This window comes from Trachypithecus francoisi, unplaced genomic scaffold (genome assembly GCF_009764315.1).
Source record: "Trachypithecus francoisi isolate TF-2019V2 unplaced genomic scaffold, Tfra_2.0 Lachesis_group0, whole genome shotgun sequence".
NCBI classification, from domain to species: domain Eukaryota; kingdom Metazoa; phylum Chordata; class Mammalia; order Primates; family Cercopithecidae; genus Trachypithecus; species Trachypithecus francoisi.
Window position 1 is genome coordinate 66696791 of NW_022681453.1, and position 15561 is coordinate 66712351.

Consider the following 15561-nt stretch of genomic DNA (forward strand, 5'->3'; position numbering starts at 1 on the left):
TCCCTACGCAAAGGCAGCACTGGCCGGTGGTGTTTTTCTCATACTGTATCGCTCTCACACTGACTCTTCTGCTTCATCCACATTTAAGGGCCTTTGGGATTCCACTGGGCCCACCTGGATAATTTGGACACTCTTCCTATCTCAAGGTCAGCTGACTAGCAATCTTAATTCCACTGTACTTTAATTCACCCTTGCTATGTAACAGCACAGTCATAGGCTCTAGAGTTTAGGACGTGGGCATCTTCGGGTGACCATTATTTTGCCCACTACGAAATCTATTCAGGTTTGGAGACATGTACGCTGTTTGTTCTCTGGTACCCTGGAATCTTTGTTAGCCTCCATAAGCTCTGTGTACTGTCATGGGGAGACAGCAGTCAAGTAGATGTGGAAGTGAGGCTGCCAGTGATTTCTGGGCACCAGGGATGAGCATGGAGGTAGCTGCAAGAGCTGGCAGGCCCCACAGGGACCGACTGGTTAGGACAGTGAGGCATGCGTGAAAACCACCACGAATCCCATGATGGGACCAGATGAGGATACGATGCCTCAGAGCACGCCAGCGAAGGCCACATAAGATTGCTCTTAGCAATGCCATGAGGGAGCTGCCGATGACTGAGGAGGCCCACCCAACATTACAAAAACCCTCCTGGAAGGGAGAAGGAACAACCTCCAAACTGATCCCTAAACATCTAAATTGACTCAGAAAACACTGAAGTTACTGTGAAAACGCCGATTCGACTAAGATGAAGTTTCTGTCACTAGGCTGGATGGGAATTTGAGATAGAAATTAAGTTGTTTTAGAAAAATAATGAAAGTTCGTATTTCACACCCCTGATTTTGGCTGAGTTGCACCTGCTGCATATAAATTGGCACAGTGTTGCTGTATCTGCCTTTCTGGCAATACTATTGGGAGAGACTCCTTTATTTGCAAGCACTTGGTGAAATGAAAGCTCACTGTAAACCTATGTTTTCCTTCTTAAGCTCCTTAGGTGAGGTGGACATTGATAATGCCTGGTGTCGGGTCAGCGTATCGCTGCTTTTCTGGGCCTCCAGGGAGTTCTGGTGTGTAGAATTCCTGTGGGCCATGGCGTTCTTCTGAGGCTCATCGAAGCTCAGTGAGAAGGTGACCGTGCCGCTGCCGAAGATGACCTTCTGCTTGCATCTTGGCTGCTGCTGCGATTGTTGCTGCTGTGGGAGGGTCAGGGGCTGCTGCTGCTGCTCTTGTCAAACCCCGGAGGGAGAAGTATGTGACATTCTGTTGAGGCTGTTCCTTCATAGCTATTCTGAAACCATCATATTTTCAGCATTTTTTTTAAGACCAAGTAAAATGTTAAATATAAAACCCCACTCAGCTCTGTGAGAGGCATGACTGCAGTGGGGCGCAGGCTGGGTGGGGGGCGGTGCCTTTCCTGGGTGGGGAGCAGGCACCTCACTCAGGTCGTCCTGAGTCACCACCTTCTGCTCACAGTTGTGCTCCCACATGGTGCCCTCTAATGGTTTCTCATCATAATCTTAACAAATATCAGGTCAATCAATTTGCCCTGCAAATCACTGAAAGGAGCCCCTTTGGAAGGAAGTGGTCAGGGGAAGAAGCCACCAGGAGCTGTACAATTTGAGGCTTCAGGAGATTTAATTGCAATGGTTTGACCTCAGCTTAAGAGTAGTATTGAGAGTGATTTGAGAACCTCCTCCTAGACAGGTGATGGTCTTCCCTGGATGCTGGAGGTCCAGGCCCTGACACTGTGGAGACAGGGCATCAGGCCGCCTGAGCGGCTGACCAGCTTTCTGGCTTCCTCACCATGAGCCAGTGTTACTAGGGCTGACCCCATGTGTTGGGCCCCAGAGCTCTTGGGCTTATTGTAGAGAGAGTGATTGTGATCAGTGGGCTAGCTGGTACAATCTGAATGGTTAATATGTATATTTTGTTTTGTATTTGAAGTGAAGTAAAATAATTATTGTAGTATCAGTAACAATAATATTAACTAATATTTATTGAATGCTTATTGTGTGCTAGGCACCAGGCTAAAGTACTTCACATACATTATCTCGTTTAATCCACATCAGAGCTCTGAGGGGAAAGAATGATTACTGTCCTCATTTTAGAGATGAAGAAGCTGGGGCTTAGAGAGGTTAAGGTTCCCTGCCTACAGTCACCCAGCTTGCAAATAACCAAGCCAGGGCTTTAACCCTGGTCTGTCTCTCTGGCTCCAGAGCCTGGGTGGCCAGCAGTATTAACACCACTGCTGGAGGGAACATAGCTCTGACATTTGAGGGTGGATCTTTCTTGGAACCACGCTTTCCTACCCTTGCAGCTATTAGCAGGCCAATAATTGGGAGCTTACTCTGCACAGGGACAGGGTGGATCTGGCTTCATGAATTCTTTGGGGTAGGGATGGGTGGGACTTCTGGACCCTTGAGTCCCCGAAGGGGCTCACATAAGGCTCAGCTTACGGGAGTGAGGATGGTGGGGTGGGGAAATAGAGCTCAATAATACTGCCTTATAGAAACCAGACAGACATTTTCCAGTTTATATTGTCCATGGACTATTACAACAGAAGCATTTTCCTAAGGATAAAACTACATATGTGAATATTAATTACAGATACAGCTCATTGGTTTATGCAGTCCCTTCCTAACAATTTGAGGTGATTCTTGTGATCCTGGAATCTAAACATGGCATCACTGTCATGGCCTGGACAGAACCAGACATATGGTATAGGAGGGGTGCAGACTTTCTGGATGTTACACAATAACAGCAGCAGGTAGGAGAGCAAATATCATATTGTTTTCATAAATAGGAGGAGATACATTCTCCTTATGTTGTGAACATTTAAAGTTTAGTCGGTTGTCAAGGCATTGGGCAGGACTGGTGTCATTCTGTCTTTCAGACTCTCAGCTCTGGTGGTGGCAGAAATTTGATGTCCCATCAGTCTGCACACTCTGGAGGGTAGTTTAAAGCCGTAGTTTCATCTCTGAGCTGTGGGGTGGGACAGAACAGAGGAAGAGACATTAGATGTGGGCGAACAGCAAATCTGACCATGGAGATCGCAATGATTTGAAATGCAACCACAGAAACACAAGGCTCTTCTTTTTTTTAATTTTAAAGAGAACATTGGTCAATTCACTGTCATTTAAAATGGTGTGACTAAATTTGGGGCATCTGATGTGTCTATTATCCCTTCTTCCTCAGAGGAAAGGAGTCTGGGGCGATTCCTCATCCCTGGGACCCCAAGAAACCTCTCTGCATTCTCCCTAGACCAGTCTTCTCCTTCCATTTTATGAATGCAGTACGTTTTCTGTAACAGTGCTGCCTCCACCACTGATGACAAAGCTCTGTGAACTGGACACTACAAGTGCTGGGGACAACTCTTCAGGGTCCTCCACCTCTGGCCGGTGGTCTCCACCCACTGGTCCTTGCAGACCTGTTTCCTGGACGCTCAGTTCTGAGTCCACTTCCCCGCACTGCAGCGGGAGTAATGCCTGGTGTCGGGTCAGCGTATCGCTGCTTTTCTGGGCCTCCAAGGAGTTCTGGTGTGTAGAATTCCTGTGGGCCATGGCGTTCTTCTGAGGCTCATCGAAGCTCAGTGAGAAGGTGACCGTGCCGCTGCCGAAGATGACCTTCTGCTTGCATCTTGGCTGCTGCTGCGATTGTTGCTGCTGTGGGAGGGTCAGGGGCTGCTGCTGCTGCTCTTGTTGGGTTAGGGCCAGCGGCTGCTGCTGCTTCTGCCTCTCGGGCTGTGGGAATGGGTCTTCGCTGTTGCTCTTGCTGCTGATGGAGGAGGAGGGGGTGGATCCAGTGGAGCCCCCAAGGCTGCTGGACCGCTTGCGGGAGACGTTGCTGCGGCGCAGCGTGGCCCGGGCAGCCACCTTGAAAGCGTGAGCTGCGGTGCTGCAACGCACCTCCTCGATGGTGTTGCGGGATGGCTTGAAGAGAATGATGTAGATCTTGTTGAAGAAGATGCACGCCAGCAAGCCAAAGCTGGCTGCCAGGATGGCAATCACCTCCACCGCAGAGACAAACTTGCCGTAGGTGCTGGCATAGGCTGGAATGAAGGAGATCCAGACAATGAAGAAGATGAGCATGCTGAAGGTGATGAACTTGGCTTCATTGAAGTTCTCTGGCAGCTTCCGGGACTTGAAGGCAAAGAAGAAGCAGATGGCAGCCAGCAGGCAGGTGTAGCCGATCAGGAAGCCCAGGGCCATGAGTGAGCCCTCGTGGCACGTGATGAAGATGATCTCATCCTCCAGCTCGTGGTTGCGGTAGCTTGAGGGGGGCGCGGTGTAGAGCCAGATCACACAGATGACAATCTGCATGAAGGTGCAGAGGAAAACCAGCAGAAACTGCAGGTTGAGCCCCCACCACTTGCGGTGGAAGCTGGTGGGGATCTTGGCCTCAAACACCAGGAGGACACGGTTGGTTTTCACCAGGATGCACGAAATGCAGAGCACGAAGCTGATGCCAAAGGCCGGTTGGCGCAGGCGGCAAGTCCAGTCCTGGGGCTCCCCGATGAAGAACAGGGAGCTGGAGAAGCAGCAGAGCAGGGAGAAGAGGAGAAGGTAGGAGAGCTCTCGGTTGGTGGCCTTGACGATGGGCGTGTTGCGGAACTTGATAAACACACCCAGCACAAAGGCTGTCAGGAAAATGCCCAGCACGGCAAAGAGGGTGAGTGCAATCCCAAAGGGCTCCGTCCACGACAGAAACTCGATCTCCTTGGCAATGCAGGAGGTGTGGTTCTCATTGGACCAGAAGTCATCTGGGCACTTGTTACAGGCACTGGCATCTGTAAAATGTCCCAGTGAAGAGTGAGTTATTGTGTGGCACAGACTAAAACGTGTGAATGTACATGTGGTGGTGGGAATACATAGTTTTTTGGATGTGGTCACTACATATTTTCTTCATTTTGATGAAAACATTCTGATTTTTACATTATCAAAAAATACGCTGAACCCCAACATGTTTAATAACATGGTTAATTTCATGTAACTCTGATGGTTCTATTGTTAGTTTGTTTTCCCTTTGCACATGACATGGGTGGGGCCCTTGCTTCATTTAACACTACCTGCTGATGGTTTATAGCAGGGAATGATCAACCTTGCTGGACAGGTGGCTGCCCTGCACACCAGAGGTCTAGCATGGTCCATCAACACTTCACAGAATGATTCAAGCTTAACCTGATTTATTTATTTAAATATTTTTGGGTAATATTTGAGGTTTACAACATGATGTTGTGGGATACATATGGGCAGTAAACTGGCTCTTCTAGTGAAGCAAATGAACATATCTGACATCTCATATGGAGACTGATTTATTTTGGATATATGGATGGGCTTTGTAGACATGTCAGAGCAGACTTTCTTTAGATCAAGGCAGAGTATCCCATGCATATGACCTATGCTTTCCTCACTCCACATCCACAGCTTTTCGATGAGGGAGGCTGCAGACTCATTCAATTGACAACTGTTTACTAAGTCTCTGCTAACTCCCAGGAAGTGTGCAGTTTTGGGCAGTGAAAAGAGCAGGGTGTTTGGAGTTAGAGATCTGGATGGAATCCTGGCCGTACTACTTACTAGTGATGTGACTTTAGTCAAGTTTCTTAACCTCTCAGAGCCTCAGTTTCCTAATTTGTAAAATGGGAGCAGCAATAATGCCATTATTGGGGTGAGGATAACATGAGATAATAATATCAACTATGGTTAATATTTATAGAGTACTTCTAAAATGCCAAAGTTTTGTTTAACAAATATTTATCTAGAGCTTACCATGTGCATTACCAATATTAATCGTTTAATTCTCAAAACTCTATAGGATAGGTTTACTTATTATTCCCACCTAAAAGTAACCTGAGAAACAGGAAAAGCACAAGTAAGATAGCAAATTCAATGCCAGGCACCCAGCAGGCAATTCTATCATGGCCTATTAACTCTGGAGTCTGGAGCAGACAGAACTTTGGCCATTCAGGGCCACTAAACTCTAACAAAAAAGAAATATATTGGCCAGCAGTATAAAGTAAGAGAAAGATGTGTAATAGGTGTTGTTAGCTTTCATGGTATTAAAAGAACATCTAACTTTCTTTTTCTATTCCACCTCCATGACCAACATTTTGTCATGCTCAGACATACCCTTGTTAAATGATAAACTGTGCAAAGCACCATCTCAACCCAGCCCTTCCATGGGCTTCACTGACCCCAGGCCTCCAAAGTGGACCAAGCCTTGCACAGTGCCCGAGAGGGGTTCCCTTACCTGTCTCATCGCTGTACTCCCCATCAGGACACTCCACACACTCAAAGCAGCAGGTGGGCTCCCCCTCAATGATCCCTTTCCTGGTCCCTGCCAGACAGTCTCGGCTGCAGTTGGAGAAGGGCACCTGGAGGATGGACAGCACAAAGGTGAGTGGCTGTAGCTGTAGGGTCAGGGGCCAACCCTACAGTCTCTTCAAAACATATAAGAGGGAGGAGTTTGGGCACAAGAATCAGTGTGACAGATGCTGGGCCCATTCCAGGCAAAGGGAGGTCCAGAGGCCCTTGGTTCTGATATCTGTGAAAGGGACAGATGCCTGTGGGCAAGTGGGTATACATGCACACACACACATGTGCATGCACACATACACACACACACACGCATGGGATTCTATGATGATCTGGGAAAAGCGCCACTACTTTCTACTACTTGAAAACAGATGAAAAATACTAAAACACTAGACAACATACTCAAAGGACCTAAGAAAGAAAATGTATCATGACCATGTTGGGTTTATGCTCAGGAGTGCAAAAAAGTCTAATATTAGACAAATCTATAAGTATTATTCACTGTATTAACAAATTAATGGAGAAAAAAATCATATGATCACCAACAGATAAATAAAAAGCATTTGATGAAATTCAACACAAACTATTGATAAAAGCTTAGTAAAAAAGGAGTGGGAAGAAATATCTTTAGCTTGAAAAAGGGTACCAAAAAACCTCTTAGAGTAAACATCATTCATATAGAGAAAATATTAAAAGTATTTCCATTTAAAACAAGGATGTCCACTATCACCACTACTCTTTAACTTTGCACTGGAGGTCCTAGCTAATGGAATCAGACAAGAAAAATAAGTGCATACATTTAGAAAGGACCAAATAAAACTGTAATTATTTGCAGATGATATGGTTGCCATAAAGAAAACCCAAAAAACAACCAAATTATTAGAAACAACTGAAGAGCAGGCCCAGGCTAAAATGCCACAGACTACCAGTGTTCTTACCAGAATTTCATTAGTTTTTGTTAAAATAAAACAAAACAAAAAACAAACAAACAAAAAAGCCTTCACCTTTTGTTGTGTGCTTTTGGTTAACTTCCAGGTTCTTCAGTGGTTTTTGTCGGTTTTGTCCAATTTTATCATTGCTTCACCATTTCAAGAAGTCTTGCTTCTATCTCATTCTTTGCACCAACTAATTGAGTATTTATTCTAGAAATTAATTAGTTATTTACTATCTAACAATCTGTATGTTTCAAAGACAATAAATGTATCATAAGAATGAAGCCCATTTTGCAACAGCATATGTATTTTAAAGGTAGAGAGCACTTCTCACTCATCTTTGTAACCCCAGGTACAAAGCCTGGAGTAATGCTTAATACGTAGTAGGGCTCTTACTATTTCCATAATGTCTAGTCATTAAGTCTCCCCTCTACCTACTACTTTGTAAGATGTCTTACAAACACAGAAAGCAGTAAAATAACCATCATTGTTTCTAGCAGAAATGACTGGCTTGACAAAGGAGTTAAAAAAAACTTGAACAGAAGATGATTGACATTATCTTCTAATGAATGAGGAATGGAAAGGCAGTAATGGACCTAATGACTGCCAAGACTCTCGTGACCCAGGGAAGGTAAAGGAAGGGGAGGGAATAGGATAATTCACATAATCATCTTCAACTATGGTGACAAGGTATCCTCAGAGATGTGCTCTCAGTCCTTAAGTTGCCAACCCATTTGATCACTGAATGAAAGCTAAAGGCCCTGTTTTCCAAACCCACACTAGGAATGCTTCTAAATTTTCCCCATTAAAGAATGATGGTTGCTTCCTCTCTTCCTATTTGAATACCCTTTACTTCTTTTTCTTGCCTGATTGCCCTGGCCAGAACTTCCAATACTACGTTGAATAAGAGTAGTGAGAGAGGGCATCCTTGTCTTGTGCCAGTTTTCAAGGGGAATGCTTCCAGCTTTTGCCTATTCCATATAATATTGTCTGTAGGTTTGTCATAAATGGCTCTTGTTATTTTGAGGTATGTTCCTTCAACACCTAGTTTATTTAGTTCTTAACATGAAGGGATGTTGAATTTTATTGAAGGCCTTTTCTGTGTCTATTGAGATAATCATGTGCTTTTTGTCTTTAGTTCTGTTTATGTGATGAATTACGTTTTGCAGGAACAGAAAACCAAACACCCCATGTTCCCACTTATAAGTGGGAGCTGAACAATGGGAACACTGGACACAGGGTGGAGAACAACACTGGGACCTGTCCGGAAAGGGTGGGGGAGGGTGGAGAGCATTAGGGAAAAGAGCTCGTGCATGCTGGGCTTAATACCCAGGCGATGGGTTGACAGGTACAGCAAACCACCATGGCACACATTTGCCTATGTAATACACCTGCACATCCTGCACATGTACTCCAGAGCTTAAAAGAAATAAAATGAAAAAAGAATGATGGTTGCTGTATCCTTTATCAAGGTAAAGTGAGGTTCTCTTCTATTCCTAGATTAATGAAATTTTTGTTTTTAACCTGAGAGGGTATTGAATGTTAGTGGATACTTTTTCTGTGTCTACTGACATTGTAGAACTTTTATCTTTTATTCTGCTAATGTAATAAGCTACATTTATGAACTTTGTAAAGTTTGGCTATCATTACATTCCCGTACATTCACTGCTAACTCTACTAGGAGATGATGTTTATTTTATACATTGCTGGTCTATGTTTGGTGATATTTTATTTAGGATTTGAGCATCTACATATATAAATAATATTGTCCTATAATTGTCTTTGCTTGTATTGTTCTATCTGTTTTTGGTATCAAGATTATATTATCATCACAAAATAAATTTAGTAGCTTTCCTTCTTGGTTTCTGCTAGGCTGTGAGTGCCAAAAATTTCAAAATAATAACTCCAACAAGACTGAACTGTATTTCTGTCTCATATAAATGTCTAGGGATGTGGTCTAGAGTGATATAGCACTCCACAATGTTGGACACCTAGACTCTTTCTACCTGGTGGTTCTGACATTTTTGTCTTTGCTTCATAGTCCTTGATAGTGGCATTTGGTTTCCAGGAGGCAAGATAGAGGAAGGGATGAAGAAGAGAGCAAAGGATACCTGCAAGCACTTTCTTAAAGAAGGTTCCCAGAATCATCCCATGACACTGCCACTTACATCCCATTCTCCAGGATTTAGTCATGTGGCCACACTTAGTAGAAATGAAGGCTGAAAAATGTCATCTTGAATCTGGATAGTCATATGTCCAGCTAAAATAGAGTTCTATTTTTAAAGAAAAAGAGGAGTATAAATAATGAGGGCCGATAGCAATGTCTGCCATGCCTCTTTTTCTCTTCTTGCTGATGGTTAAGGAACAGGCTGAAGGTCACACAATGGCTTGAGACTGGAGAGCTGAGATTCGCGATGAGGTCGGTCTTCAAAGTCTGCACTTTTCACTACACCAAACTCTGCTTTATACCAGTCAAGGCTTAGAAGAATGTCTCCATCTGGGTCCTCTTACTGCATCCTTCAGCAACCATCAGCTAAAGAGAAATCCTATCACCACAGAAGTGGGCTGAGGTAGCCATCAGAAAGATCCATTTTTCCAAAAAGCAGTCAAGTATCTCCAAGTCTTCTCAACAGTCTTATTAAAGATGCCTGTCCAGTTCTGGCCAAGGAAGCTCATCTGAATTCCAAGCCCCTAATTAAGGTGTCTCTTTTACTTCTTATTTGTTGCAGTAAAACAAGGAAAGAATTATTGGCAGTGTAGTGTAAGGAATGGAGCACTGAGGTCTAAATTAGGGTCCTTGGAGTCTAGTCTCAGCTTTTATACTGACCATCTGTTTGGCCTGACAAGTCACCTTTGCATCCCAAAACCTCAGTGGCATCAACTTCAAATTGGAAGCTTGGATATAAGGATCTTTAAAGATCTATCTAGCTCTAAATTTAGTACTACATTTGTAAGAAAATTGAGAACATCAGTTAAGTACAATGCCATATTGATAATACTTTGCATTTATATATTAATAGTATGATTCAGTTTATAATACGCTTTTCATCCTTGATCTCATTTGATCTCAATAACAACCTTGTGAAACATGTAGGGAAGTTATTAATATATAATTTATAGTTAAATATAGATGGTATTTTTGTGGTCATTTCCACAAAAAGTACAGAAAATAATAGAGTAGATCCTAAGATTTGTTGAGTATCCACTGTGTGCTAGGTTTGAGGTAATGTTTCTATGGAAAAATTAGATTTAACTTATAACTGTGTCAACTATTCCAAGAACATAAGTGACTGAATTTATGAGAGTTCCCTGTGTTATTCATTTATCAATGTTTAAGCCCATGATGTACATAGCCTGGGAGAGGACATTAAGGCTATGGAGAACTGTACAGGAGATAGTTCCCTGCTGCAGTGGAGAGGAGACATGTGCCATTAGAGAATTCAATTCTATGCATTAATGGGGGTGAAAGATAACCTGGATGATCCAACAGGGATAAACAGGTGGCAGTATAGCTGATCGACTTAGACTCCAGTCAGTGAAAATGCGTGATAAATTAGACAATGGTATAATTAGTGGACAGAGGAATACAACATCTGGAACCCCCAAATCTCCATCTGGAAGAGGTCATGACATGCTTATAATTGAGAACCCACCCTCTGAGGTGGAAGCTATTAAAAATGGCACACTGTGGATGAGATTCACTGTCTATAGGAGACCTTCCCAGGGGTAACTCATCTACATACTGGGTAACAGTGAAATTGTAGCATCTCATCAGGAACCTGTCCAACCTAAGAAGCATTTGATAAGAAGATGAAGTGAGTCTTTGGTTATGTTATAAAAAGTGGTCCAAGATGGTTGGGCGCTGTGGCTCACATCTGTCACCAGAGCACTTTGGGAGGCTGAGGAGGGTGGATCACCTGAGGTCAGGAGTTCGAGACCAGCCTGGCCAGCATGGTGAAACTCCATCTCTACTAAAAATACAAAAATTAGCCAGGCGTGGTGGTGTGCCTGTAATCCCAGCTACTCAGGAGGATGAGGTGGGAAAATTGCTTGAACCTTGGTGGCAGAGGCTGCAGTGAGCCGAGATTGTGCCACTGTACTCTAGCCTAGGCAAGAGAGCCAGACCTCATCTAAAAAAAAAAAAAAAGAAGTGGTCAAGATGCTCAAAGGTGATAATAAAAAGTCAATAAAAAGTCAAATGCAAATAGAAATGTGGTGGGTCTTATCCAGGCTTCCTGGGAGAGTTAAGAGGATGCCCTGTCTAGGATCTATGTTCTTACAGAGGACCTGGGTTCTCAGCAGCCTGCTATATTCTAGGACACAAACATCACAGAATGGTCATCATTCCAGTGTTATCATGTTTCTCTCCCTTAAGTGCAAATTGACTGAGGGGTGGTCTTCTGGTTATTAACAGGCTTCTAGATGCAGTGATACTCAGGAACACAAGCATCCTCCTCTTTGTTACAGGTCTCCTGGAGAAGGAGAATAAATTGTCCTTTTGGTTTACAGTTCAGCAGCCCCAGGCTGTCTGGATGACAGTGAACTACCTCTGTGTGAACTGTTCAGGCTGTGAGGGTGGTGACAACACTGAATGACTCAGTTGAAAACATCCAGCTCCATTTTGGACTCCAGTGTCTTTCAATGGCTGTTACTGGTCATTGAGGTGGGGACAATTCTTTGTCATGTAAGATTGTCCCACGCAGGCTGGACACTTAGTATCCCTGGACCCCAAGCGCTGAAGGACATTAATACTTCCTGGTCATTGTGACAACCCAAAAGCAGTCCCCTCCACTCTAAAACTTGTCTCCCCTGCCCTCGGCCCAGCTGAGAGCCACTGACTTGACCGATGTTTACATTTGCTTAAATAGTTTGCTCTGGTTAGGGAAAGTTTTAGCCAAGGAAACTTTATGACTAGCTAGGGAGTCATATTTGTGAAAAATGAAACTGTTTCAATACAGTAGGAAGGCATGGGACTCAGTTTCTGAAGATTCTTCTCTTTACACTAAACACTGTGGATTTCACAGGGAGCCCCAAGATTGCAGTGGCCAGAGAGTTCAGGGAAGTGGACTCTTTATTTTGGAAGTCCAGTGGTGAAACCAAAGGCCCTCCCAAAGCCCAGCACAGTTTCCTGCCCCTGGTGGAGACATCTGGTTTTCTTTTTTTTTTTTTTTTTTTATACTTTAAGTTCTAGACATCTGGTTTTCTGATGGACAGCACCTACCTCCCTGGAGAACCCACTCCACAGGATTTTCTCCTCGTTGATGAAGAGTCTTTCTCCCTTCTTGGCATAGACGTTGTAATACCCGACTTCCTTAAACATGATGGAGCCATCCTCTGGGGAGAGGTGCCAGTTGATGATGGAATAGTTCCCCACCAGGTCACCACACTCATCAAAGGTCACCTGCTCCCCCATATTGTTGGTAAAGTTTAGGTGCCGTAGGTGCTTCAGGACCTAAAGAGGAGGAGAGAATGAGTACAAGCCACATGGCTGCCACATAGAACCAATGAGGTAGGCTGTGCCCTGTACAACGACGGTAAACTATCTTGTTCCAACAAAACTATCTTGTTCCAACAAAGTGGGAGGAATGTGACTTGAGGAAGAGGCGGCTTTTACTAATTCACACCAAAGTACTTGCCTGTGTTAGCAGCAGCCCTGGTAAGCCATGGGCTTTAATTATTATTCAAATTACAATTAGGGTAGGAAACACTTTTTCGAAGATGGGGAAAGGAAAGGGAGACATCTCACCTGGCAACTGACCAGGTCAAAGGTCCTGCAGGTGTGCCATCACCTGGCGGTGCCCCAGGAGGGGCAGGATTTATAAGCCAGAGCCCATCCCTGGCATCTTCTGAGCTGGGCATTGGGGAAGGAGAGGAGAAATGGCTGAGTGCACTTATTCTCTGCACTTTCTTTCCCTGTGGTCCTGCTGCTGTGGAAGTGCTTTGCTGCCAATATTCACAGAGTAGGGTGGAAGGAAGAAATAGATGAGGCTGTGGGTGAAGTCCTGGCCATTATTGCTGTCAGTCATGGCAAATCCTTGAATTTTTATAAGGTTTTCTATGTCACAAAGTCTTTGCACAAAAAAGTCATCATAATAATTACTAACACATATCACATGTTAGTCATGTAAACATTTTAGATATCAGTCATTCTTACTACCATTGAGGCACGACCCTAAGTACTTTATATCCATTATCTAATCGAATCCTCACAACAAATAGTATTAAGCTGATCTTATTGCTGGGGAAACTGAGGCACTGAAAACTTTAAGTATCTCATCCAGGGTCACAAGCCTGCACTCTTAATTGCTATACTCTACTGTAGCATCACTGGGCTCCTGGCTGTGCTTCCTCACATGTTCCTGACATCAGTCAAGAGGAGGCAGTGGGCACTCAGCCTCTTATCTTTCTTTCTTTTTTTTTTTTTTTAAGACGGAGTTTCGCTCTGTCGCCCAGGCTGGAGTGCAGTGGCCGGATCTCAGCTCACTGCAAGCTCCGCCTCCCGGGTTTATGCCATTCTCCTGCCTCAGCCTCCCAAGTAGCTGGGACTACAGGCGTCCGCCACCTCGCCCGGCTAGTTTTTTGTATTTTTTAGTAGAGACGGGGTTTCACCGGGTTAGCCAGGATGGTCTCGATCTCCTGACCTCGTGATCCACCCGTCTCGGCCTTCCAAAGTGCTGGGATTACAGGCTTGAGCCACCGCGCCCGGCCTGCCTCTTATCTTTCATGTGAGGCCAGCCTTGTGTCACTGTGACACCACATGAGAGTAAGGCAGGGTCCAGCCTGTGAGTGTAGGGCACAGCCTCCAGTGTACCTCCTGAGTCTCCAGCAGTCTTCCATTCTGAGCTGGTTTTTTTTGTTTGGTTTTGTAGAGACAGGGTCTCACTATGTTGCCCGCACTGGTCTCGAACTCCTGGGCTCAAGCGACCATCCTGCCTCAGCCTCCCAAAGTGCTGGAGTTACAGGCATGAGCCACTGCGCCCAGCCATTTATCATTGTTTTTAAGGTACCTAAAATCCGATGTCTAATCTCACACTGGGACAACGTTTGGGCTGGGCCCATCTAATGAATGGCCTTAATAGGCCTTTCTGAGGCATACATTATTCTGATATGCGTGACAAACACGCAGACTGAGCCAGCACCTCTCCTGTCCCACTCCACTCCAGAGATGGCACTGCTTCTTAACAATTGATATCTGTATTGACTTTATTTTTAAACAAACATTGATTTATAGTAAGGAAGATTAAATACAGTAGAGGAGTCACTTGGATTTATCCATAAGTAGCTCCAAGATATGCCTGGGGAAGGAGTCCATGATAGACTGTGTGTGCTCACAGGCATAGCACCCTGGGCGCCTCCCCAACCTGCAGTCTGTGACCACTGTTCCACTGGCAGACCCTGGCTGCCCTGACTTTCGACTCAGGTCTATGAAGGAGAGGGATCCCTCACTCCCTGCTAGCTGGTTCTGCAACCAATTGCTGAGCCATCCTCAAAAAAGATGGAGAATGCCTCTTACTAAGGGTTTGTGTCTTCTCCTGTGCCTTCTCACCTTCTCTGATGGTTGACAACCTTGTTTGCCTTCATTTTTACTGAGGCCTTAAGGCAGTCAGTGGAGAGGAGGTGTTCTAGACATGCTCCTTTCTTTTACCTCCACCTCCACTTCCTATCCCTCCTCGCTGTTGGGGTGACCTGACTTCCTCCTACCCAGAGTGGTGTACATCCTTTTGTCTGTACCCCAACACATCCCTGTCCTGACACATCCTTCTTGCCCTCAGAGGAACATGCAATTCTTCTGCTCTTTAATACTGCCCCTCCTCCTGCATTGCTCGAAACCTTGCTCTTAGCAGCTCGGGGGCCTTTCTGACATGGCCAGCTCATCCTTCTCCATGCCGTAATCATGCCCCTCCCACTTCCTGCTGGGGACCTACCATGACTCAGATAAAATGTGCTTCAGACTTCTCCAGGTAGCTTCCAAAGCCCTCTATACTTTGAGCCCATGTACCTACCATGACTTGTCAGTGCAAATGTTTCATCCTAATCATAGAGTTTCCACTATCTTGTCCACATGCCATGTGTCTGTGCATGTGGAAAAGGAGATGAGAAAAGTGAAGACGTAGGAAACTACCTCTTATTTGTACTTCCTATGTGCCAGTCACTCTTCTAATACTTAATACGCACTATGTCATTTAATCCTCACAACACCTCTATGGATTAGAACTATTAGTATCTTCATTTTCTAGATGATGAAACGGAGGCAGAGAAAGATCAAGACACTTGCAAAAGTCATACAGCCACTAAGTGCTGGAGCTGGGGCTTGAACATGGCTTTT

At 44.6% G+C, this 15561-nt stretch overlaps 1 protein-coding gene across 4 annotated transcripts in view; it reads right to left on the bottom strand.

Annotated features, from left to right (window-relative positions):
• Positions 1–1970: 1970 nt before the first annotated feature.
• CASR (calcium sensing receptor) overlaps positions 1971–15561 on the bottom strand; it is a 146669-nt gene continuing 133078 nt past the window's right edge. For all 4 annotated transcript variants that reach the window (XM_033211041.1, XM_033211040.1, XM_033211039.1 and 1 more), the window contains 3 exons: positions 12457–12687; positions 6239–6362; positions 1971–4778 (listed from right to left, as the gene is read on the bottom strand). In XM_033211041.1, the coding sequence (XP_033066932.1) occupies positions 3274–4778; positions 6239–6362; positions 12457–12687 (1860 nt within the window). In that variant the 3' untranslated portion in view covers positions 1971–3273. The remainder of the gene's footprint in view (positions 4779–6238; positions 6363–12456; positions 12688–15561) is intronic.